This window comes from Anthonomus grandis, chromosome 9, assembly GCF_022605725.1.
Source record: "Anthonomus grandis grandis chromosome 9, icAntGran1.3, whole genome shotgun sequence".
NCBI lineage: Eukaryota > Metazoa > Arthropoda > Insecta > Coleoptera > Curculionidae > Anthonomus > Anthonomus grandis.
Window position 1 is genome coordinate 29294141 of NC_065554.1, and position 24643 is coordinate 29318783.

At 30.2% G+C, this 24643-nt stretch overlaps 2 protein-coding genes across 2 annotated transcripts in view; one reads left to right on the forward strand and one right to left on the reverse strand.

Moving 5' to 3' along the window:
- The window catches only part of LOC126740130 (octopamine receptor beta-3R-like), a 232481-nt gene that overhangs the window by 28654 nt on the left and 179184 nt on the right, over positions 1-24643 (forward strand). The window lies entirely within an intron of this gene.
- LOC126740167 (uncharacterized) lies at positions 2791-3108 on the reverse strand. Its single transcript, XM_050446096.1, has one exon. The coding sequence runs from the start codon at positions 3106-3108 to the stop codon at positions 2791-2793; it is 318 nt and encodes a 105-aa protein (XP_050302053.1).

Sequence of the window (24643 nt, forward strand, 5' to 3'; positions counted from 1 at the left end):
TCAAAGGCATTATTTTCTCAATTTAATTAGTTTGAATTTTTTAAGTTTAGTGGTTTTTGAGATATTGGAGTTTAATTAGATAGTTGCTCCATGAAGAAACTCATAAAAATTATTGCAGAAGTCTGAAATTTAGTCAAACACTTTTGAATACCTGGAATAATGTGAAAATTATTTAACATGCCTGAAAGGGTAAAAGAAAGAAAAAATTTGATGACATTCTTCTGGAAAATTACTGTTTTTTGTCCATATTATTCAACCTTATAACGCTGTTTTTATATTATATAGGGTGTTTGGCGGAGGGTTAGCCAAACTTGGTGGGCATATAGATAGGCTCAGATAGAAGATATTTTCTTAATAAACTTGGGTTCTAAAAGTCTCGGGTTTTTTTATATCATTGATTTCGTGTTATTTTCAGGATTTTCAAAAAATTATGCCTTTTGACATCTTTAAATTTTTTCAGCATAATTTTCACGTTTTTTTTACATTTGTATTTAGTCTGTAATGTATCCTGAATCTAAAAAAATCAATATCAAGTACAAATAATACCGGAATAATTCGTTTTGAGCTCAAAAAGTAAAGTAGCAAAAAAGTTATGAAAGGTAACTTTACTTGACGCAAAAAAAAAACTAAAATCTATCAAGATGTTCAGGTAGTTTTAAAAACATTTCCAGCTAATACTCTTTTCAATGATATACGATGTGTAACACAAAGCCGACTAACTTGCCACGATTCATGACTTTAAAGGAAAATAAAGTAAAAAAAAATAAATTTTTTAAATTTGATGTATTTATTTCAAAATTACAAATTTTTTTGAAACTGCGCTCCACTGGCTCTTATACATGCCCTACATCGCCGTCGCATTTCTACTGTCGTAAGGCGCAGTCGCATCTCTTCTCTGACGGTTAGAAAAACAACATTGATTCTTTGAATTAGGTGGTCTAGATTGTCAATTTCCACCTCGTACACGAGTTCTTTCGCACGTCCCTATGCGTAAAAATCGAGAGGGGTTAAATCAGGGGACCGTGAAGGCCATGCGATGGGAACTGTTCTTCCGATCCACGAATTGGGAAAAGTATTGTCCAGAAATTCTGTCACGCCGACCCGATAGTGTGCAGGACGCCCGTCATTCTGGAAGACGATTGGCCCTCATTGGGTTGGATTGGTCTTCATTAAATATGGGTATGACAGGATTTTTCTTGCATTTCTTGCAATACCAACAGCGTCTTTCCAGACTGGTGCAGCATACAGAATTATTGACTGCACTGCTTATGCCATAATTTTTGTTTAATCTGCCGACGGTCCACCAATGTTTGGTAAAAGTGCTTTTGCAGTTTTCTTTGCTTTTTCCACTGTTTCATTTATATGGTTCGAGAATCCAAGGCAGTAGTTCAGTATCACATATTTCACGGTTTTCTCGGGGACAATAGCATGTCTTTCTAATCTGAAACGAATGTTTCTTCGATGGATGTAACTCCTTGAGAAAACTATAGCTGCTGTTTTTTCAGGAGCTATGTTTAGTTTATTTCTTTTCATCCAATCATTTATGTTTTTCAGCGTTTTATTGCCAAGTTCTATAGTTTGTTGAATTGTTTTTGTTCGTATGAGAACAGCCAAGTCGTCCGCATAGCAAATTAGTTCTACTTTGTTTGAGGGTGAGGTAGTCATGACGTCGTCATACATGAAGTTCCATAGCGTTGGCCCCAGAACCGAGCCTTAGGGGACTCGACCTTCTACTTCAAGATTGTGGTCTCTGTCTAATTGTATTCGTCTATTTTGGAAGTATGATAGAATCATGTTGATTAGGTATTTCTCTATTCCTTTGTTTCGTAGCTTTTCGATGATGATTTGCCAAGACGCGGTATTAAATGCATTCTTTACATCAATACAGATAAGTGATACAATTTCCCTTGGAGTTTTTTGGACAGTTTTTATTATTTTTATTATGGGGTCAACCGTACTTTTATGTTTTGTAAAACCAAACTGATTTTCATTTAGTCCTCCCATCTTAGAAATGTCGGTTTTTAGGCGTTCATTGATTATCGTCTCCAATGTTTTTCCTAGGATGTTGAGAAGGCAGATCGGTCTAAATTTCCTTATGTCGTCCTGTCCTTTTGCTGGCTTTTCTAGCAGAATTAATTTAGCGGTTTTCCACTTTTCTGGAAAGTATGTCGATCTTAAGCATTTTGTATGAAGCTCACAGAATACGCGTTTGTGTTGCATTATCATGTCCTTTGTATGTTCAGGAAGCATCCTGTCCGGACCCGGCGCTTTTCGTAATTTTATTCGCCCGATAGCGAACTCTAGTTCTTCCTGTTTTTTCTTCCAACCCAACCCAACCCAAACCAAACCAACCCTTTTTTTTTATAGAGGTTTGGGAAAATCTGCAATCAGACGACCCTCTGAGCATTACTGTTCTATCGCCCAGAGGAGTGTGGGGTTGGAGCTCACTTAGACCCACTAAGAACCCTATCCTCTCTAGCTGATACAATATTACCAGGAACTGTCATGGAGTTGACTAAACATCTGATAATATCTAGCTTTGCCTTTTATCCTTCGTTGTTTCTTTCAATCTGTAGTTCGTACTCTATCTTAGTTTGCATGATTTTCGACAAGTGTCCATTTTTTCTTTGAGCTTAAAATTTTTTTAATTAGATTTTCTGGGTTAATTGTCCCAATGTTATTTATCAAAGTAGTCCTCATTTGTGTAAACTTTGTGCATGTAAATATCGTGTGCTCTGCGCTGTCTTCTTGTTCACAAAAGAAGCACAGTGCATCTTGTTTCTTTTTTATTTATTTTAGATAATTGCCGAAGGTGCCATGACCCGTGAAGCATTGTGTCAAGTGGTAGTTTAATTTCCCCCATTTTCTATGGATCCATGTCATAATATTTCTTATAAGTCTTCGTGTCCATTGGCCATTTGTCGAAATGTCCCATTCTTGTTGCTCTTGTTGCTCTTCAGTCGCCTTTTCGGCAGCTGTGGTTGTTCTTCCATATCGGAAAAGTCTGGCTCTCTCTTCAGCCAAGAGATGGAGTGGGGGTAATCCTGCCAGTACCAAATTAGAGTCTGTAGAAACGGTGCAATAGGCGCTGCATACTCTGAGAGCCATAGGCCTTTGTATAGTTTTTGTTGCCCTGACTATTCTTTGACTTGCTAATGATGCGCGCCATATTGGTGCCCCGTACAAGATCACGGACTATACAGCCATTGCCAATATTTTTCTTTTTTGGTCTGTCGACCCTCCAATATTAGGGAGAACAGCATTTAGTGCCCTTATTACTTTTTTGGCCTTGTTGCATGTGACCTCAATGTGCTTGCCGAATTGCAGTCGTCTATCGAGGATTATTCCTGGGTACTTTACCTGCTTTTGTGGTGTGACATTCTCTCTTCCTAGTCTGAAGTATATATCAATTTGCCATTTATGTCCCAGAAGAATAGCTTCTGCTTTTTCAGGCGCAATTTGAAGCTTGTTTGCCATCATCCACATCTCTATTGTGTGGAGAGCTTCATTTGCTTTCCACATCAGTTTATTTTTATTTTTGGACGAGATCATCACTGCAATATCGTCGGCATAACAGATAAGCTGCACATTTTCGGGCACAGCAATTCTCATTATGCTATCATAAAGGACATTCCACAGTGTGGGACCGAGGACCGATCTCTGTGGTACTCCTCCTCCGACTTCTTCTTCACAGTTTTTGTCTATAACTATTGTCCTGTCGCTTAGATAAGATTCTATTATTTTAATTAGATAATCACTAATATATAGTTCTCTTAATTTTTTTATAATAATTTCCCAGGAAGCAGTGTTAAAGGCGTTTTTAATGTCCATCGAATCGTTGTATTTTTTCTATTGCATAGACTGTACATTTGCCTTTAACAAAGCCATACTGTGTCTCACTAAAACCTCCTATTTCTTCTATTTCTCTTAGTAGAAATAGTCGTGATTTTATTAGATGTTCCATTACTTTTGCCACAGTATTAATGAGACATATTGGTCTGTATTTTGTGGATTCTGTTAGAGTTTTCTTTGGCTTTTCTATAAGTATAAGTTTTGCTTGCTTCCATTCTCTTGGGAATGTACCAGAGCGCAGTAGTTGGTTAAATAGTTCCCTGTAGTATTCAGTATTGTGTTTAACAAGATGCTTTATCAGCTCCGGAGATATCCCGTTTGGGCCCGGGGCTTTTTTAGGCTTCAGTTTTCCCGCTGCTTCTAAAATTTCATTGGTATCGAAAATATCACAGTCATTAACGCTATCACCCATAGCTTCGTTATCACAGTTATTCTTTTCAAGGGGTAAACCTGTTTCTTTTTCAGGGAGTATAAAGAGCTCTTTAAAGATTAATAGTTTCTCGATTGCGGTTAGCATTGTCTTGGAAATATGCTGCTTCAGTTGACTCATTACTATTTTATACGCCTGCCCAAATATGTCGCCATCACATAATTTCTTCCATGAACGCTTCTTTGCCTTATTGATTGCTTTCCTTAGCTCCTCCAACCCAACCCAACCCAACCCAACCCAACGCAACCCAACCCAACCCAACCCAACCCAACCCAACCCAACCCAACCCAACCCAACCCAACCCAACCTAACCCAACCTCCCAACGGGGAGCGTAAGCGGCGAATTACATCGTATCATTCTGCCACCTAATTTTTTTTGGGTAAAATTAGGCCTTTAAAAAAATTGTAAAAATACGAAAAATTTGATGAGCGGTGCTTGAGCAATTTAAGAACCAACCCAACCTAAACCAAACCAAACACAGTTTTTCGTTCGTTATATCCAATCTAATAGCACTATTTTTGTATTAAATATTTATTAATAGACATATATATAATTATACCAAATTTAAACAGAAAAAAACTGTGTTATTATATATTAACGATAAAATCTATTATTCATGCATATTAATTTGGAAAACGATGATTTTTTAATAATTGCCTGAGGGAAAAATGCTTTATAAGGAAATTATAGGGAAAAAATTTATAGTTTTGGTATCCATACTTTTCTCACATAACCTTAAAGTTTTCAAGTAAAACGTGAAAAAAATTATTTCTCGAAAGCAAAGCGTATATTTATGATTGCAGTAGTTATGCTTATTTTGGTTCTTTTGGTTCTTGAGAACTTTTCATTATTTAGGTTCAAAAATACAGTTTTTAACTTAAAACTATTGGTATTTTTATTAACCTTATATGATTAAGGTATATTTATTAAACTGTAGAATATACGTAGATCATATACGATTCTGTGTACAAAAGGGGGAAAATTTCGGAATTTAAATAATTGACAAGGTTTTTACATAGATAGCCTTTACACACGGTCACTACATTTCAAATATTGAATAAAATGACCTCGATATCACATATATGCCACTATGTAGAATACAAAATACTTTTTATCATACCTTTTAGTGTGATAATAATGAAATATCATATACAAAGAAAAAAATAGAAAATGCATTAATTTGTATGAAATAATAATTATACCAAATAAGATACAAATAAAAAAATCTTAAAACTAAACAAGGATTTAAAAATTAAATTTATTTTAGAAAAATGCAGTGGTGTACTTTTTTTTTTGGTTAAATAATGTTTAAGATAAATCCCTTATGGACGCTATTGCTAAAAATTAATTTTTTTCGTTGTACGTCGAAAAATGCCCCCTGATGGATAAAACACATCTGCAAATTAAAAAAAAAAAAAGCATTTTATAAGCGTCTTTAAATAGTATACATTATACCACACTTTAACTTTTATAACATAATAATTGTATACGCGGATATTTATAGTAAAAGTTCAACCAAAAATTAATAATATCTGGCGAAAGCCAAAAATAAACGTTAATTTAACTGTCGTGTGTTGCTTGGGCCATATGCAATCAACAATTTTATTTACGTTTTTTTTTAAAAATACATTTTTTTGTTTAGAGAACCAAAAGCAAACTAGATACCGCAAAAATACAAACCAAAAAAAAGAAGGTAAACTTACACACGAGACATCGACCATTCGCCCTTCGGCCATCGGTTCCTCGGTAAAAGGAATTCCAAATTGTGTATCGTTTAAATAAGACGAGCATCCCTTCGAGCAAATTGATCCCTTGTTCTTTTGTACGCGCTTATATGAATTACGAGAATTACTTAAGCCTTCTCTTTATGGGGCTTTTTTTTTTGGAAGAGAATATTATATTTTTACTTTAAGTTGCAATAAAAATAAATTTTGGATGGACTCTCCTTAAATGAATTTCTTATATTAAAACGTCTTTTTACAGCTTCGACGGTGCATAAAACACTTCCTGACAATGTATTTTTAAAGAGGCAAGATTAAACTTTAGGACGTAATGAAAAAGCTTCATTTCTCGCTTACTTTCTTGAGATATTACTTAACTCATGTAGTTTGTAGCCTTTATTTGGTTGTTTTATGAACTAAACAAATTTATATGTTTTAACTAAGTGAGCTTACTTAAAAGCATTATTAAATCTATTTATACAATTTAATTAATTAATATTATTAGAATGAAAGGGACATTTCTTAAGAAACCATGGCAAGGGTTCTTAAATGTTGTAAAAACAAGGAATTTCATAAAATTAAATAACGTCTTTGAAAAAGATTATTTAAGATAAAAATATAAGTATTGAACGTATGTAAAGTCTGTGAACAGGAAGTTTTTGATGCCAAAAAACCATTTTCTTTACAACTTGATACAAAGGAACTCTTTAATGGAAGCTAAAATTAATGAGTTAAAAAATGGGGAGGTGCAGACAAATAAGGAATTAATAACAATATGATCATGTTTCGGTTTTCTAAGGTTGTGCATTTAGTAATCGAGTTTAAAAACAATTTTTTTCCCTTTTGCAAACAAAATCGTATATTCTACAGTTTAATAAATATACCTTGAAGATGTATGTTTGATCAATATACCATTGGTTTTAAAAACTGTATTTTTAAAACTAGATAATGAAAAGTTGTCTAGAATAAAAAAAACTGATTTTTTTTCAAAACTTATTTAAAAAAAAACTGAAAACTGAATAAGTTTATTTATTTATAAAATAAAGCATGGTCTTCTACCTTCATATTGCAGAAAAAAATATTGAAATTCATAGTTATCAGATATCAGATGACTTAAAATTGATTTGTTTGAAAAAAAAAACACAAAAATGATTTAAAAAAAACTTACTGAATTTGCAATAGTTATTATCTCAGTTACGTTAACAAATTGTTGCTGTTGAATGATTATTATTTATACTGGTGTAAACACTATTAAAGAGAGAAAACATAGCATCATTTGTGCACTCGTTACTCAAGAATCCAAATTGGTGAGGAGTAAGAATTTTATATTTAAACAGAAACGATAAGAGCCTTTTTTTAAACAATCGTTCAATGATCTTTGATAAAGTGGGAAGGAGTGCGATTGGGCGATAGTTTGAAGCTTGTTGTTTATCTCCTCCCTTATGCAAAGGAATAATTATTGCAGTCTTAAGGCAGGTAGGAAAGACTCCATTTTGGAATGACTTGTTAATTAAGTTTGTTAGATGGATTAAGGTGCAATTTGGCAGATTGGAAAATATTTTGAGAGTGGGCCCATCTGTACCAGATGATGATTTGTTTTTTATTTCATTAATTGTAGTTTGAAGCGCTCTGTTGATACAATGGGGGTAAAAAAGAAGCTGTGTAAATTTTCATTTGGGAGATATGAACGAGGATCGTGAGAAGGTGTTACATTAACAAAGTAGTGATTAAAGTCCTCAGGTGAAGTAGGCATAGTGCTAGATGAAGAAGTCTTATTTCTTAATTAATTTACAATAGACCATGTTTCTTTGACAACATTACTTGATTCGATCATCCTTTTATTATAATAAGTTTTATTATAAGTTTTAAATTTTATAGTCTTATGGTACATTTTTCTATAAAGCTTGACATAGTTATGAAAAAATACGCTGTCTGTAAATTTTTTCAGGTGTGATAATGAGCGCATGTTTTTTGCAGAAACACGTAAGCCTTTAGTGGTCCATGGCTTATGATGTTTAATTTTGATAGGTCTAAGAGGAAACGACTTATCTGCAATACTTGATGAAGACTTTATAAAACTAGAAAATTCACTATCTATATCGTCAGTAAGAAAATCCCAATCAGCCGTTTGGCATAAGTTCTTGAATTGTAAGAATTGTTATTTTTGCCAAAAACACGGCTTAATTTACGTAACGTGTTTTTGCCTTTAGAATTTATGGAAAATTTAGTTAGTGCAGCTTCATGATCAGAAAATCCGGAATTAAAAACCGTACAATCTACGAGTTCAGGAGCAAAAGATGATACGACATAGTCGATGGTACTAGAACTATTTCTAGTTATTCTGGTAGGAAAGTTAATATGCATTACTATACCCATTGAGACGAAAATAGAGTGAAGAGATTCTTGAGCAGCACACACACTGAATAAATCAATATTAAGGTCGCCACACAAAATTAATTTACCTTTTAAGGGCAAGGATCCTAGCAAGCTTAGTAGTTTTTGAAGGAAAGTCTGTAAGTATAACAAAAGTAATAAACAGTACATTAAAATTCAACAATAGATAAATCCTGGCCTAAGTTTCAAAATCAGTTATATCCACAGCATTTTTTTAAATAAGTGTTTCAAATTAAGAAAAAAATCATTAATTCTTTGCTATATTTTATTAAGAACCCATCACCTTTCGGTTGGTCCAATATTAGACCAATAATATTGTTTATAAATAAATGGCAGTTTTTTGCAATTATGTCAGTTTTATTACAAAGTGATATATCTGGTTTGCATCTAGAGGACTTAATTTAACTCTGATATCTCAAAAACACTAAAATTAAGAAATTTAAACTAATCTTATTAGATTGAAAAAATATTGCCCTTGAAAAGTTATTAGGGGATGCAAAGCAGCCAAGGCAACTATTTTCTCTAAGTTTTCTCAATTTACGTCTGGTTAAGTTCACATTCTGGGCAACAACAATTTTTGATTTCATTCCAGACTTCTTTGGTAATTTTTTTAACCTTCCAGAGGTTTGAATTAATTTTTGACACAATTCAGGCCTTGTCTGCCTCTATTTCAAGCTGCTGCAGTCATTTTTTGATGTTTCAGGCATCTGGAATAATTATTTCACTCTTCCAGGCACTTAAAAATAATTTTTAATTTTATCCACAGCTTTTGAAGTCGTTTGGATGTCTTCCAGGCATTTGAGTTACGCATATAAAAATATTAAAAATAGCTGAAAATAGAGGTAAACTTCCTGATTCTGTAAATAATACATCGAATACCATTTAATCCATTCTACAAACATACACTATTTGGCAACCTTTAGATACAGAAACCTGTAATTTTTCAAATTATTAAAAAAGTTTGATCAAGTGACCAATGAACAGCTTGTAATGAAAAAAAAATCTTTCTGATATTTATTTAAATTCTTTGGTTGTTTCTAAGGAAAGCGACGTCTAAGATGGCACCCATCCGCCATATTGAAATTGTATGCAACCGTCATTTTCAGCATAAACCTGTAAAAATAAGAACGAATCAAATTTTATGCTATATAGAGTGTTTTTTTTTGTTTTAATCAATTAAACTTTAAAAGTCTTTATTTTTATTCTTCGACGGTCTCTAGGCTGTTGCTTGTATCATAGACAAGCCGCACTAATACATTTATATAAGATACAGACCAACAAGGATGCAACCAATTAACTTTTAGATTTATCTAAAAATAGAAAGAAATAAACTAATAAATTTTGTACTATAAATTAATTTGTGTACAAGACCAAAAAAGGCCTTGAAAAAAAATTATTTCTTTATATTTTTAAACAACAATACTTTTAAAAATTTAGAGGTTAGGTCCGTAATTAAAGCTTCGTCTAAGCTAATAAATTCCCATTAACTAACATTGTCCTGTACTAATTTAACCCTTAAAATCAATCCTTGTAAACAGGGCTGTACTAAAGCGAATGCACCATAATTATTTAAAAAAAAAATACTTTTTTAAATCTGTGGGTTAAATTAATAATTTTTAAAATATAAAACTTTTTGAATTATTTTTGATCCAAAATCTAAAAGAAAAATGATGCCCACGCTCCCATTTTGCTCGTCAAAGACAGTAAAAGAATTTTTTATGGACATATCCCATTAAATCATAATTAAAATGTGATTAAGGGCTAAATAAACAAACGCCCGACTTTATCACGCGTTTAATCCTAAAAAAAAAAATGTTTTTTTTTTAATGGTTTTTAGATGCTTTTCATCGCTAAAACTGAATTATATTTAATTTAAAAGGATGTAAAGCGCGATGAGGCTTTTAAACTTCGTCTTTTATTAAATACAAAAGCGGCAATAGCTTGTGGCAATACGAAGGGAGGATGGGGGAAGGACTTTTTTCTTTACTTGACTTATTTTATCGTGTTTGGATAAAGGACGGGTTACCACTTTCCCAAACAGCACAGATACGTAATACTAGTATAGTACCTAATAGTACTAAATATAATAATAGTATAGTAGTATATACAAATATAGTAATAGTACTAAAGACGTACACAGTATGTACCCCAAAAGACGTATTACGTACGATTCTACGTCATATGTATGTATAGGACATAATTTGACGTATCTAGGATGTTCACTCTACTCCTTTTATCCTGTAGTAAAATATATTTGTGAGAAACAACTCATTTATAAAAAAAGAGTATAAAAAAATATAAAAACAAAAAATGAACGTCTAAGAAAAAAAAATCATTTGCTCTATTGTGAATTTCAAAGTCTTCAAGTGCTTCCAATCTCTGCTTGTAGTGCTGCACCTTATTATATTTTAAAATAAGCAAATTATCAAATAAGTAATTCATTACTACTAAAATATATTCGTTTACCGTGAATTGGGCTTGATCGTAGTAGATCTTTCCTGTTACTAAGTCAACATTAAAACTTAATTGAAATGTAATAAAAACATTTTATTATTTTTAATGTTGTTAATTTACAGGAGTGTAAATTTAAGGGACAACCCACCTTAAGACGCTTGACCTAAACACTGTTAACAGTGTCAACTCCCTCATGTTGCCAGTTATTTATTTGATCGTCAGTGGGGCCAAACAGGCACCGTTTGCGAACGATTTTCTGTTTTTAGCTGTTTTAAGAATCCTATTCCTAATTACTTTTCGATCAGATCAACATGTAAATTAACTCGATTTGAGGGAATCTCGATTTGACAATTGTAATTTATCTAAATTCCTTGACATTTTCTATCAAAGCGAAGAAGAATAAAAATGGAGTTTTTTTCTGTTTACCCTACTGAAATGAGAAATATTGGAAATAAAACTAAGTAAAGTATTTAAAAATACGTATATTTATAAAAAAATTGCTTTCCTGGCATAGTTTTGTATATTAACAAACATTTATATGTTTTTTTTATTCTTGTATAATCTATAGATGATTCTATATAATCTATAAAACACTTTCTAAGCATTTATATCGAAAAGTACATCGGTACTAAATACGTTATTTTTATAACAATGAACGTATGTATATGACATAAAAATTATTCTTTAAAACTGTTTGTGCTTAGGTTAGTGTTTTTCAATTAATAATTTGTCCCTTGTCAAGATCAGTAGTACGCCGAAATTATCATTATTAATTGAGAGAAAGCGCTTCAAAGTGACCGCGTATCATCATTAGAAACTGTGGCACTATCCAACTGATAAAGTGAGTCATAATGGTGTTGTGGCCAAGCCATACAAACGGCATCAGTCAGTCACTCCAGTCGACCGATATATTATGCACAATGTGCTTCGGCCGCATTTATACTTGAAACAATAGGACCGAGTACAAAGGGTAATTGATCGGAGAATAAGCTGTCAATTTCCGTCATTGTCCTCGTGCCGTATGTGAACCGTATCGAAAAATCAATGGATCCACTCAATCCAGAATCGGGATCCTTTGGTCTGTTTGTCTTACGCTTGGATTTAGTTGGAAGTTAGTGCAGTAAAAGTGTTCTTATTGAACTTCGGTGAAAAAATCTCAAAAAAATTACAAAATTAGCTTCTTTTATTAATGAATGTAATATTTCAAATATTTATTTTTAAAATAAAAATAAATCTAAAAGTCAAGTTTTTGCGCCCTCGTTGGTCGCTATGATATAATTAAAAAAAACAGTGACCATGGAGGGATGAAAGTAAAACTTTAAAAGAATTGATTAGTGGGTCCAATCCAATTTATAAGTCAAGTTTTTGGACCCTCGTTAGTCTCGATGTAAAAAAAAGGTCCATTAAGGAACAATTGTGATCGACGAGGGATAAAAATAAAGACCTCAATGAATTAATTAAAAAAAAGCAGAAATTTAACCCTAATTAAATTTATTAAAAAAAAACACTTTAACCAGTTTAATGACAATAATAATAATAAAAAAATATTACATTGTGAAAAGTCAAATTTTTTACTCTCCTGTGTATGTTATAAGTGGAACAAGAATTAATTATTAAAAAAAAAATTAAAAGTTCCAATTATTTATTTTTAAAATAAAAGTAAATCTAAAGGTCAGGTTTTTGTACCCTCGTTGGTCGCTATGATATAATTAAAAAAAAACAATGACCATGGAGGGATGAAAGTATGAACCTTTAAAGAATTGATTAGTGAGTCCAATCCAATTTATAAGTCAAGTTTTTGGACTCTCGTTGGTCTCGATGTTATGTAAAAAAGGTCCATTAAGGAACAATAGTAATCGACGAGAAATAAAAATAAAGACCTTAATGAATTAATTTAAAAAAAACAGAAATTTAACCCTAATTAAATTTATTAAAAAAAAACACTTCAACCAATTTAATGACAATAATAATAATAATAATAATAAAAAAATATTACATTGTAAAGAGTCAAATTTTTTACTCTCCTGTGTATGTTATAAGTGGAACAAGAATTAATTATTAAAAAAAAAATTAAAAGTTCCAATTATTTATTTTTAAAATAAAAGTTAATCTAAAAGTCAGGTTTTTGTACCCTCGTTGGTCGCTATGATATAATTAAAAAAAAACAATGACCATGGAGGGATGAAAGTATGAACCTTTAAAGAATTGATTAGTGAGTCCAATCCAATTTATAAGTCAAGTTTTTGGACTCTCGTTGGTCTCGATGTTAGGTAAAAAAGGTCCATTAAGGAACAATAGTAATCGACGAGAAATAAAAATAAAGACCTTAATGAATTAATTTAAAAAAAAAAACAGAAATTTAACCCTAATTAAATTTATTAAAAAAAAAACACTTCAACCAATTTAATGACAATAATAATAATAATAATAAAAAAATATTACATTGTAAAGAGTCAAATTTTTTACTCTCCTGTGTATGTTATAAGTGGAACAAGAATTAATTATTAAAAAAAAAATTAAAAGTTCCAATTATTTATTTTTAAAATAAAAGTAAATCTAAAAGTCAGGTTTTTGTACCCTCGTTAGTCGCTATGATATAATTAAAAAAAAACAATGACCATGGAGGGATGAAAGTATGAACCTTTAAAGAATTGATTAGTGAGTCCAATCCAATTTATAAGTCAAGTTTTTGGACTCTCGTTGGTCTCGATGTTAGATAAAAAAGGTCCATTAAGGAACAATAGTAATCGACGAGAAATAAAAATAAAGACCTTAATGAATTAATTTAAAAAAAAACAGAAATTTAACCCTAATTAAATTTAAAAAAAAAACACTTCAACCGATTTAATGACAATAATAATAATAAAAAAATATTACATTGTAAAAAGTCAAATTTTTTACTCTCCTGTGTATGTTATAAGTGGAACAAGAATTAATTATTAAAAAAAAAATTAAAAGTTCCAATTATTTATTTTTAAAATAAAAGTAAATCTAAAAGTCAAGTTTTTGTACCCTCGTTGGTCGCTATGATATAATTAAAAAAAAAAAAACAATGACCATGGAGGGATGAAAGTTTGAACCTTTAAAGAATTGATTAGTGAGTCCAATCCAATTTGTAAGTCAAATTTTTGGACTCTCGTTGGTCTCGATGTTAGGTAAAAAAGGTCCATTAAGGAACAATAGTAATCGACGAGAAATAAAAATAAAGACCTTAATGAATTAATTTTAAAAAAAACAGAAATTTAACACTAATTAAATTTATAAAAAAAAAACACTTCAACCGATTTAATGACAATAATAATAATAAAAAAATATTACATTGTAAAAAGTCAAATTTTTTACTCTCCTGTGTATGTTATAAGTGGAACAAGAATTAATTATTAAAAAAAATTAAAAGTTCCAATTATTTATTTTTAAAATAAAAGTTAATCTAAAAGTCAGGTTTTTGTACCCTCGTTGGTCGCTATGATATAATTAAAAAAAAAAAACAATGACCATGGAGGGATGAAAGTTTGAACCTTTAAAGAATTGATTAGTGAGTCCAATCCAATTTATAAGTCAAGTTTTTGGACCCTCGTTGGTCTCGATGTTATGTAAAAAAAGTCCATTAAGGAACAATAGTAATCGACGAGAAATAAAAATAAAGACCTTAATGAATTAATTTAAAAAAAAAAAACAGAAATTTAATCCTAATTAAATTTATTAAAAAAAAACACTTCAACCAATTTAATTACAATAATAATAATAAAAAAATATTACATTGTAAAAAGTCAAATTTTTTACTCTCCTCTGTATGTTATAAGTGGAACAAGAATTAATTATTAAAAAAAAAATCAAAAGTTCCAATTATTTATTTTTAAAATAAAAGTTAATCTAAAAGTCAGGTTTTTGTACCCTCGTTGGTCGCTATGATATAATTAAAAAAAAAAAACAATGACCATGGAGGGATGAAAGTTTGAACCTTTAAAGAATTGATTAGTGAGTCCAATCCAATTTATAAGTCAAGTTTTTGGACCCTCGTTGGTCTCGATGTTATGTAAAAAAAGTCCATTAAGGAACAATAGTAATCGATGAGAAATAAAAATAAAGACCTTAATGAATTAATTTAAAAAAAAAAAACAGAAATTTAATCCTAATTAAATTTATTAAAAAAAAACACTTCAACCAATTTAATTACAATAATAATAATAAAAAAATATTACATTGTAAAAAGTCAAATTTTTTACTCTCCTCTGTATGTTATAAGTGGAACAAGAATTAATTATTAAAAAAAAAATCAAAAGTTCCAATTATTTATTTTTAAAATAAAAGTTAATCTAAAAGTCAAGTTTTTGTACCCTCGTTGGTCGCTATGATATAATAAAAAAAAAACAATAACCATGGAGGGATGAAAGTATGAACCTTTAAAGAATTGATTAGTTGGTCCAATTCAATTTATAAGTCAAGTTTTTGGACTCTCGTTGGTCTCGATGTTATGTAAAAAAGGTCCATTAAGGAACAATAGTAATCGACGAGAAATAAAAATAAAGACCTTAATGAATTAATTTAAAAAAAAAAACAGAAATTTAATCCTAATTAAATTTATTAAAAAAAAAACACTTAAACCGATTTAATGACAATAATAATAATAATAATAAAAAAATATTACATTGTAAAGAGTCAAATTTTTTACCCTCCTGTGTATGTTATAAGTCCAATTTAAATAGCGAGAAACAATTCATAATTAAGAAATTAATAATAAATGTCCTCATATTGGACAAAATTATATTTATTATTTATTTTTATAATTAGGTACTATGTTCTTTTTTCTTATGTTCGTTGTTACCGTTATCTTTTACAAAAATAATTGTTTGTCAAGGAGTCAATATTGAAATGCATTTATTTACTCAAAAATTATAATATTTCATTTTATACAAACCTTCAATTTAAATTAGCAATGTATTCTGAATAAATAAAATACAAAGATAACACACGTGTAATTCAAAAGATTGATAACAAGAAATTCATATTGGAATTAATTCTTAATTTTATACGCAGGTAATAGTGACACTATTACCATTTAATTTTTTCAATATTGAGAAAGAGTACTGCAGTATTGTAAATTTCCATAATTCTTCAATTAACCCCAGTATAGTGTATCAAGTAACAATCGGGGAATATCTTAATATGTAATTTCATAGCTTTTGTCCTCATTTATTCTGTAAATAATTTAGGCAATTAATTGTTCTTGAATTTAAGTTATCCATTTGTTCTATTTTTCATGCATTTTTCACGTTTGAGGAAATACTTTTGGTACGTACCTGACGTTTACTGAAACCATATGAGGAATATCTGATTGGAAGTCGGACTGGGTAATATAAGAACTCATTTTATTTATTTCCCATACAAAACAATGTGCAAATTATAGTTGCTCCAAATATAATCAGTCCGTAATGCAAAAATGACTAAACCTCGAAATATTTATTATTTAAATAAAAATTAATATAAATACCTAAATGTTAATCGATCAGATCGATGGTATTCTTTGTATAATTATGAAAACAAAGTCAGCAGGAAAAACGCATTAAAAATCCTGGAAAGAAGAATCCTTATGAACTAAGGTGCCCTCTGTAATGACCCTGGGATAATTATTACAAAAAAAACAAGCTTTTGAATTTTCGGGAAAATTTAGCATACACCCATGTAATCCTCCAACTGATTGAAAAGGGTTCATTATATCGAGACGAATGTTATTATTTTACACAAAACAGAACTCTCCCTCCGGCTACAATACGTAATTCTCATAGTAAAATGGACTCTATGCATGTATTTTGCGTATGAATTAAATCCATATCCAGGGTGTTACACTGTGTGACTGGGGATGATAAATACCTTTTAATATGCCTCCGACCCACTGTGCGGATGTTTAATGGAAGCGAAATTCCATTTACAAGGTTGTGTAGCAACCTTTTGTGCGTATATTAATTAATTTTCAGATAAATAATTGGAAACGGTTCTCAGGGCCGGCATCGGACCTCATATACCAAAATCCGTAAAACGGATTTTTTTTTAATAAGATAAAGAGGCATAAAATTGCTGTTTTTGGAAAATAACTTAAGCCAGTCAGGTCAAGGCAAAATATGCTTTATTATTTGAAGACTATACAAAATTCTTTACGTATTATAATATCTACTAGACAAAATAATGCTTAAATGTAATAGAGAGAACAAAATATAAATGGAGAACGATAAATGCAATATGTACAGGTTTAAAATTTTGAAGAATATGGTATGTTTACAAGTAAAATCATTATATTCAAAACTTTTAGAATTAAGAGCATTCTTTATGCATTCAACATGAAGCATTATCATAGATCCCCCATGTAAATGCTTATTTCTGCGAAATTTTGAAATAATACGATAATTAGGGACACGAATAAGTTCCACCATAGTTCTGTAAATGAAGCGCTAGGGGCAACAAGGTAGATAAGCCACATTCAGTCACTTTTGAGAAAAACGACTTTGAAGGTGGTAAAATAAAACTACACTTTTTGTTACTAATAAAATACATTCAAAAATGATAGTCGGTAACTCTTAGCAAAAGAAGTTTTATAAATTCTTTATTAAGCATATTTTTATATATCAATAGTTTTAAAAAATAGTAATCGTGGCGAACAAATGTATGAAAACATTTTTATAATTTAAACAAAAAAAAACTACTTTCTAATTTGGTTTTCCCAGTAGGGTCAAAAATTCTTTATAGGGTTCAAATCAGGTGATCGGGAAGGAAGTTCGATCGAATCCAATTTTTTCAGGTGGCAACAAGTTTCTCTCCAATATGTATATAATATTAGCTGCTTCTAAGTTAATTTTTTTTTAAAAATTGGTTATTGGACACCAAAATAAATCTTTTTTGAGATTTTTTAAGACACAATTTTGTTTGGTTATCGTTATTTTAGATTCAGGTAGTCATTTAAGGTCACTATCAGTTGGATAATAATCGCCATGGCCCATAAATTTTAGATTTCGATACTGCACACCAAAAGTTCAGCTTAGAAGAATCTCTTTCAAATTCGTTATACACTCGTGGATTTTCATCTCCCCAAATTCGGCAGTTATGCTTATTTACCCGACCACTGATGTGAAATGTTGCTTCATCAGACCAATTTTTTATATGATTTAGTCAGCAGTAGGTAAATATTAGTATAATTTTATGTTTGCAGGCTACTGAACTCATTATTTACCTAATAATTAAAAAACTGGAGTACTGGTGAGAGAGATTCATGGTGTCAAATTTCTGTCAAAATTTATTAATTGCGTCCTAAATAAACTTCAAATACCATATTTCAACCCAATCTGATCTTTAAATACTATTAATTTTTTACTCTATTTCTTATTTCATACAAAAAGATATTTGGTACATTAATTTGAGTTGTTCAAAAAAATGTAGAAAAAAGAGCTCTTTTGTTAATTTACTCAAGCTTACCTAATTTTTTTAATAAAAAAAAACAAGCAAAGTAATAAAATAAAAAAAATAATAAAGAAATTAAACAAGAAAATCGAGAAACCTAAAAATATTTAACAAAAATCCTTAATAAAACCGGAAATAATACTCGTAGAGCAACGCTTTTGACTCCTTTTTTTACTTTATTCTCGATTTTAAAAAGTTATTTTGTTTTTACCTTCAATTGGCTGGAGTAGCTCAAAAATATTAATTTCTTTAATAAAAAGAAATGCTTGGGTGAGATAAATAGATCTGGAAATCTTCAAAAAATGGTCTTAATTCCCTGGAAAAAACTCGCTTTAACTGCAAGAAAATTAAAAAATATAACAAAAAAATGAACTTACCTAAAAGTGCCTAGAATTTTCTTAAATGCTTGGAGAAATTACAAATATAGATTTATATATCTCCAGAAGTAAGGAAAAAAGTACAAATATTTCCTGAACTATAGAAATATAAATTTTAGAATTAAAAAAAATCTAAAATTGAAATTTTAATAATTTAAAAAAAAATAAATTTAATAATTTTAAAAATTGTCTTTTATCAATTTAATAAAAATTTTTACGATCGCCCGGGAATGTTAAGCTTTTCCTACTAGGTATACAATATTTTTTTTTTTTATATTTGAAGAACAAAAACATGTATTTATATGCATGAGCAAAAAATTTCTTGGATGCCTCAAATTCAAGAAAAAAACGAATTTTTAAAAACAATTTTCCTCTTACAGACAATTAGATTTATATTTTTAGTTATTATCATTTGGCAACAAAGGCCAATTTTTTTCCAAGCCAAATTTCCTTTAGACATTTTTTCTTTTAATATTATTTGTTTTCCAGACAATTATGTGAGTTTCAGAAATTTTTAATGTAAGTTTTCACTTGCAGAGAACTGAAATAGAAAACGTATAATCATATCTACTTAAGTTATGCTTAAAATTATATTTTTTATAATCCTTAACAGGTTTTTATTGTTATATGACTCTTCTAGGCATTCAAATGCCTAGGATTTGATTTTTTTGATAATATAAAGTAACACAGATCGTATCCGATATTTCAAAGTGTGTCCAGTGTTTGATGATGAAAACAAGACGCTGATATAGTAGTCCAAAATCGAAAAAAAATCAATTATAGTGACAATATATGTATATAGCAATAAACTATACTCAGTTGAACTAAAATGACTATCAAACAAATTGTCCGAACGCTTTGTTGTTGACTGAAAATATCCAATATATTCTGCATAGGCAGGAAAGTAATTTGAGTTCTTATTAAATTACTTTGAAAATGGCTCGTGACCTCCTAAGTCCAGTTAAATGATTGGGGGCCTTTTGCGTTAATGAAAAACGGTTTTTTTTAGCAAATAATTTCCTGAAAGAAAAATGCTTTATAAGGAAATAGTTTATATATGTATTAGCGAGATAGCTTACTATGTTATTGAAAGACCGAAAATGTTGAATCGGCAAAATGCTATATGTAGTGAAGATTAAATTTAGGAGCCCGTGTTTTTACAGTTAGTCTTTGTATAACCTTTTACTGTAACGTTCGTATATGAATAAATGTTTTTACAAATTAAATCGTGTACGTGATTAATAAATTCACCTGCTCACAACGACCAAATCGCAACAGGTTATGGGCCTAGGTGCGTCGTGTCCGTCGACGTCGGTGTGAGTAAAGTGCGTGAATAAGTGACGCGAGTTATTCGGGAAACATGGAATCCGATAAAAACAAAGATTGAAAAGTTGCGTGACACGGATAATTGATTACAGTGGGTATTTTGCTGGATAGTGACAGTGCCTTAGAAGTCTGTACTGGTGCGTTTGCAAAACCAACCCAGCAATCTACACAGTATGAGAGTGAACTAAAGAGATAGACAAAGGCCAACAAAGCAGCGAAGAAGCTGATTGTCACAACATTAGAGGCTTCTTATGAATTGTGAGACAGCTCAGGAGATTTGGACAAAATTTCATAGTGTCTACGATATGAAGTCAGACGAGAGTTTGTAATTAATACAGAAGCAGTTCTTTGACTTCAAGTGGGATCCAGCTAGTAACAATTCTCAACATATTTCCAAGTCCAAAGACGCGCGCGACGAATCGAGCAATAAAATCAAGTTTTTCTGCTGTAAAACAAAGCAAACAAGTGCCATAATTTGTGTCCAGTGTGGGAGAGTGTACCATAAATCCTGTGCATACCGGGATTGGGCTGAAAAAATACGTTTCTTAGATGAAACGCAAGTTGAGTTCCTAGAACATGACCTAACGTCAACAGAGGTAAATAAACAAAGGAATAATAATTTTTTTTTTCAAGCAGAAATTTTACTTTTAAAAGAACTTATATGCGAATTAAAGAGCAAAAATGAAATTCTTTGTGAAAACAATGGCCTCTTAAGAGAGAAAGTTGAATTTCTTGAGGGAAAAATAAACAAAAACAATGAAGCAATAAACAAAGGCCCCAGCACCTCAGCTGGGGTAGAAGAGGTCCACAAACCAGCTAAGAATTTGAAGCAACATCAGATCCAGCTGAGTAAGAGCCCGAAACAGGAAAAGACAAACAAGGCCACCAAAGAAAATATAACAACATTTTTTTTTTTAATTTATAACATCATATTTATAGTTACACAGTTATAATAAGTTATTACAATATCAAAATAATGCAGTTATATTCCCCTAGATGCAAGCATCTGTATGGGAAGTAATAAATGAACAGTGTACAATAAACATTTTTTTTCTGTTCAACTTATTTAAAGAAAAAATATATACATTAATATGAGCTCCTAAGTATATTTATAAAATAATAACAGTGAGGTAATAAAGTACCTAAACAATTTAACAAGGAAAGGCATCTACTAATATTAGGATACAACAGACTTAAACTTATTAAGATTGTTTACAATATAAAATACAATACAAAATTTTTTATTTTTGATGTTTCTAATATGTTTAGGCAATAAATTGTACAGTTTTGGTCCTATAAATTTAATGGATCTCTTTCCGAACTCACTATAGCATACAAGAAAAATTAGTTGATTATCTTCATTAGATCTAGTGTTTTGGTTATGGTTTATTGGATATCTAATATTTTCACGATTGTGTATGAAGCAACAAATAGTTATACAGAATAAAGTTCTTATGTTTATATAGGTTTCATTATAAATTTCTTTAGTAGGGTATAAGAATGGTTTTTTAAGGATTATTTTTAATATTTCATTCTGCATTATCTGAAGAGGATTCAAAGAATTGTAATGCATACTGCCCCAGAGTAATATTCCATATCTTAGTATTGATTCCACTAAACTTTGGTATATGGTTATTGGAGCAATTGGCTAAAAAAATGAAGGCGCTTGGTGGTAAAATTCCTGACTCCATGCTTATCACTAGGATTTTGTCAACTTTGCCATCGAGGTTTAATTATTTCCATAGTGCCTGGGATTCGATGGATTTATCAAAAAGATCCTTGGATTGTTTGACAATAAGACTGATGACAGAAGAGCTGCGTTTACAAAAACAAGAAAGTGAGCCAGAAAGTTCAGTAGTGGCGTTACTTTCTAAGATAAAGGAATCAACCAAACAAAAGAGTAAGGTAACGTGCGCTACGTGTGGAAGGTATAACCATCTTAGAAAAGACTGTCGTGGTTGTTATTCGTGTGGATCGAAAGATCACTTAATGAAGAAAGGTCCAAAAATGGTAAATTTTCAAAGATACCGTGAAAATAAACCATCTAATGAACAACAGCATGCATTTATCGGGACTATAAGCAAAGTATATAGATTTCAACATCAATATTATATAGTTAGACTGTGCTATAAGTGATAATAAATATAAAGACGTATGGCTTATCGACTCCGGCGCTAAATGGGAACCCGGTATGATATATGATGTATTGTATGTATCCGAAATAGCTGGGTAACTAAGAATAATTTTCTCTTAAAATATCGACGTGACTTAACCTAAAAAAAAATTGCTGCTTTAATGCTGAAACTCTTATTCGAAGTCCAGGCCTAATTTAAATGAATAAAATTGTCCAAATTTATCCTATAATACTATAATATCCTATATTAATTCCGTACACGTAGTTAGATTTGGAACCTAAACGCTCTATAAATCGTTACCTTCGTGCATGTACGAAGCCCGTATATCGATATAAAAGCGGGAACTTCACCCGCACATAAATAGCTAATGGCTTTTCTAAATATATCCACAGATTTGCGTGGGATTTACGATCAACGCGACGGGGTAGATGAAGAAAAACTCCACTACTTTCGATTACCATCGGTGTAAAATCTATAAGAGTTTAAATGGAATTAAATAGGGAGAAACCTTCAACGTACGAAGGACGAAGACTTTGACCTTCGTATAATTTATTGAAAAAATGAACTTAATGGTGTCATGCATAATTTATAAACACCCTTGTGCTGTTTGACCTACATTAGGGTCATTTATAGACGGTATTTGGACAAAGGTTAAATAGACACAGGAAAAGGGATTTTTGGAGAAAAATTCGATTGAGGGTAGAATGACCCTTTGACTGTTGTATTTATATCAGTTCATAGATGAAACTTGGATTTTGTACAAACGTAAGGAAAACAGTCATGTCTCTCAATTAATTTTTATAACAAACATTATTTATATATAAATGAGTTGACGACAACAAATTATGACTTTTATAATAGGGTTACATTTTGGCGCCCAACGTGAGAACTATAAATAATGGCTACGTTTATAACGCGTGTACCAAATATTAATTAATACTTGGATCAAATGACGTCACGAGGGCTATTTTTTTGGTATAAATGGCAGCGCACTAAAATTTGGAACACAAATTTGATTCTTCGCAAACAAGGTAGATTAAATTTATTTTTTTTAACGCCTATTTTGAAGTACCAAAATGACTAGTTTGTCATTTTATTGGATGTTAGCTTACGAGGTTTTTATTTTTGCACACAAAAATAAAGAAGAGGAAGAGAAAGACAAGCCTAAGCTTAAACTTTAACTATAAATATCGAATAAAATATCCGCGTATACAATTATTATATTATAAAAGTTAAAAACTATATTTTTGAACCTAGATAATGAAAAATTTTAGAACCAAAAAAAAAACTTGAATTTTTTCAAAACTTAATGAATTATCTTAAAAAAAATTGAATGTTCACTAATTTGCAATAAAAAATAGTACAACTGCTGTAATTTTTATAGATATACACCTTGCTTTCGAGAAATAACTTTTTTCAAGTTTTACTCAAAAACCTTAAGGTTATCTAAGAAAGGTATGGATACAAAAACTATAGGTTTTTTAATCAGCTATAATTTTTTTAAAAATCATTTTTTTCTCAGACTATTATTTTCTGCAAATACACCGTTTTTCAATAATCCTACCCTTACCCCCCCACCCACCCCACACACCTTACCAGTAAGAAATTGTTTTCAAAAATCATCGTTTTCCAAAAAAATACGCATGACTAAGAGCTGGTTTTGTTGTTATTATCTAATCAAATAACAGAGTTTGCTTATTTAAATTTGATATAATTATATATATGTATATTAATAAATATTTAATACAAAAACAGTGCTATTGAATAGGATTTTACAGATGAAAAACGGTGATTTTTCAAAAGAAGTTCTTACTGGAAAAATGTTTGGGGTGGGTGGGGGGGGTAAGGGTAGCGTTGATAAAAAACAATGTTTTTGCAGAAAATATATATTCAATATTTAATTTAATAACACTGTTTATTTAAATTTAATATAATTTTATATATAAATATTTAGTATAAAAACAGAAGAGAGATTGAATAATATGGACGAAAAACAGTGATTTTTCAGAAGAATTTAATCAAATATTTGAGGTGTAGTAATCAAGTTTAAAAACTGGATTTGTAAATCATTTATTATTATATATTTAGTAAATTATTTAAATGTAATTTTACATTTTAATAATTTAAATTCTACAGTTAAATAAATATACATTGACCATATACGGTAGAAAAATAATATACCATAACCAAGAATTTACTAAAAAATCTAATAATAATATATGATGTGTTACTTGGAAAGAAAAGATAAATTATTTTGTTTCTTACAGGCACTCCTGGACTAAGAATTCCATTATCTTGACCCTTTGTGAATGGATTTTAGTGATTTTTTCAAGAAATCCTTTGGAATATAAGATAGATATAGTATGACTATAGATAGATATAGATTATATTTTAGTTTTATTTTAATTAATAATATACAGGGTATCAAAATGTTTCTATAGACTTATTTTAAGCAGGTTATCTACCTATTAAAATTTAAAACGTTCAGTCAAATTTACATTAAA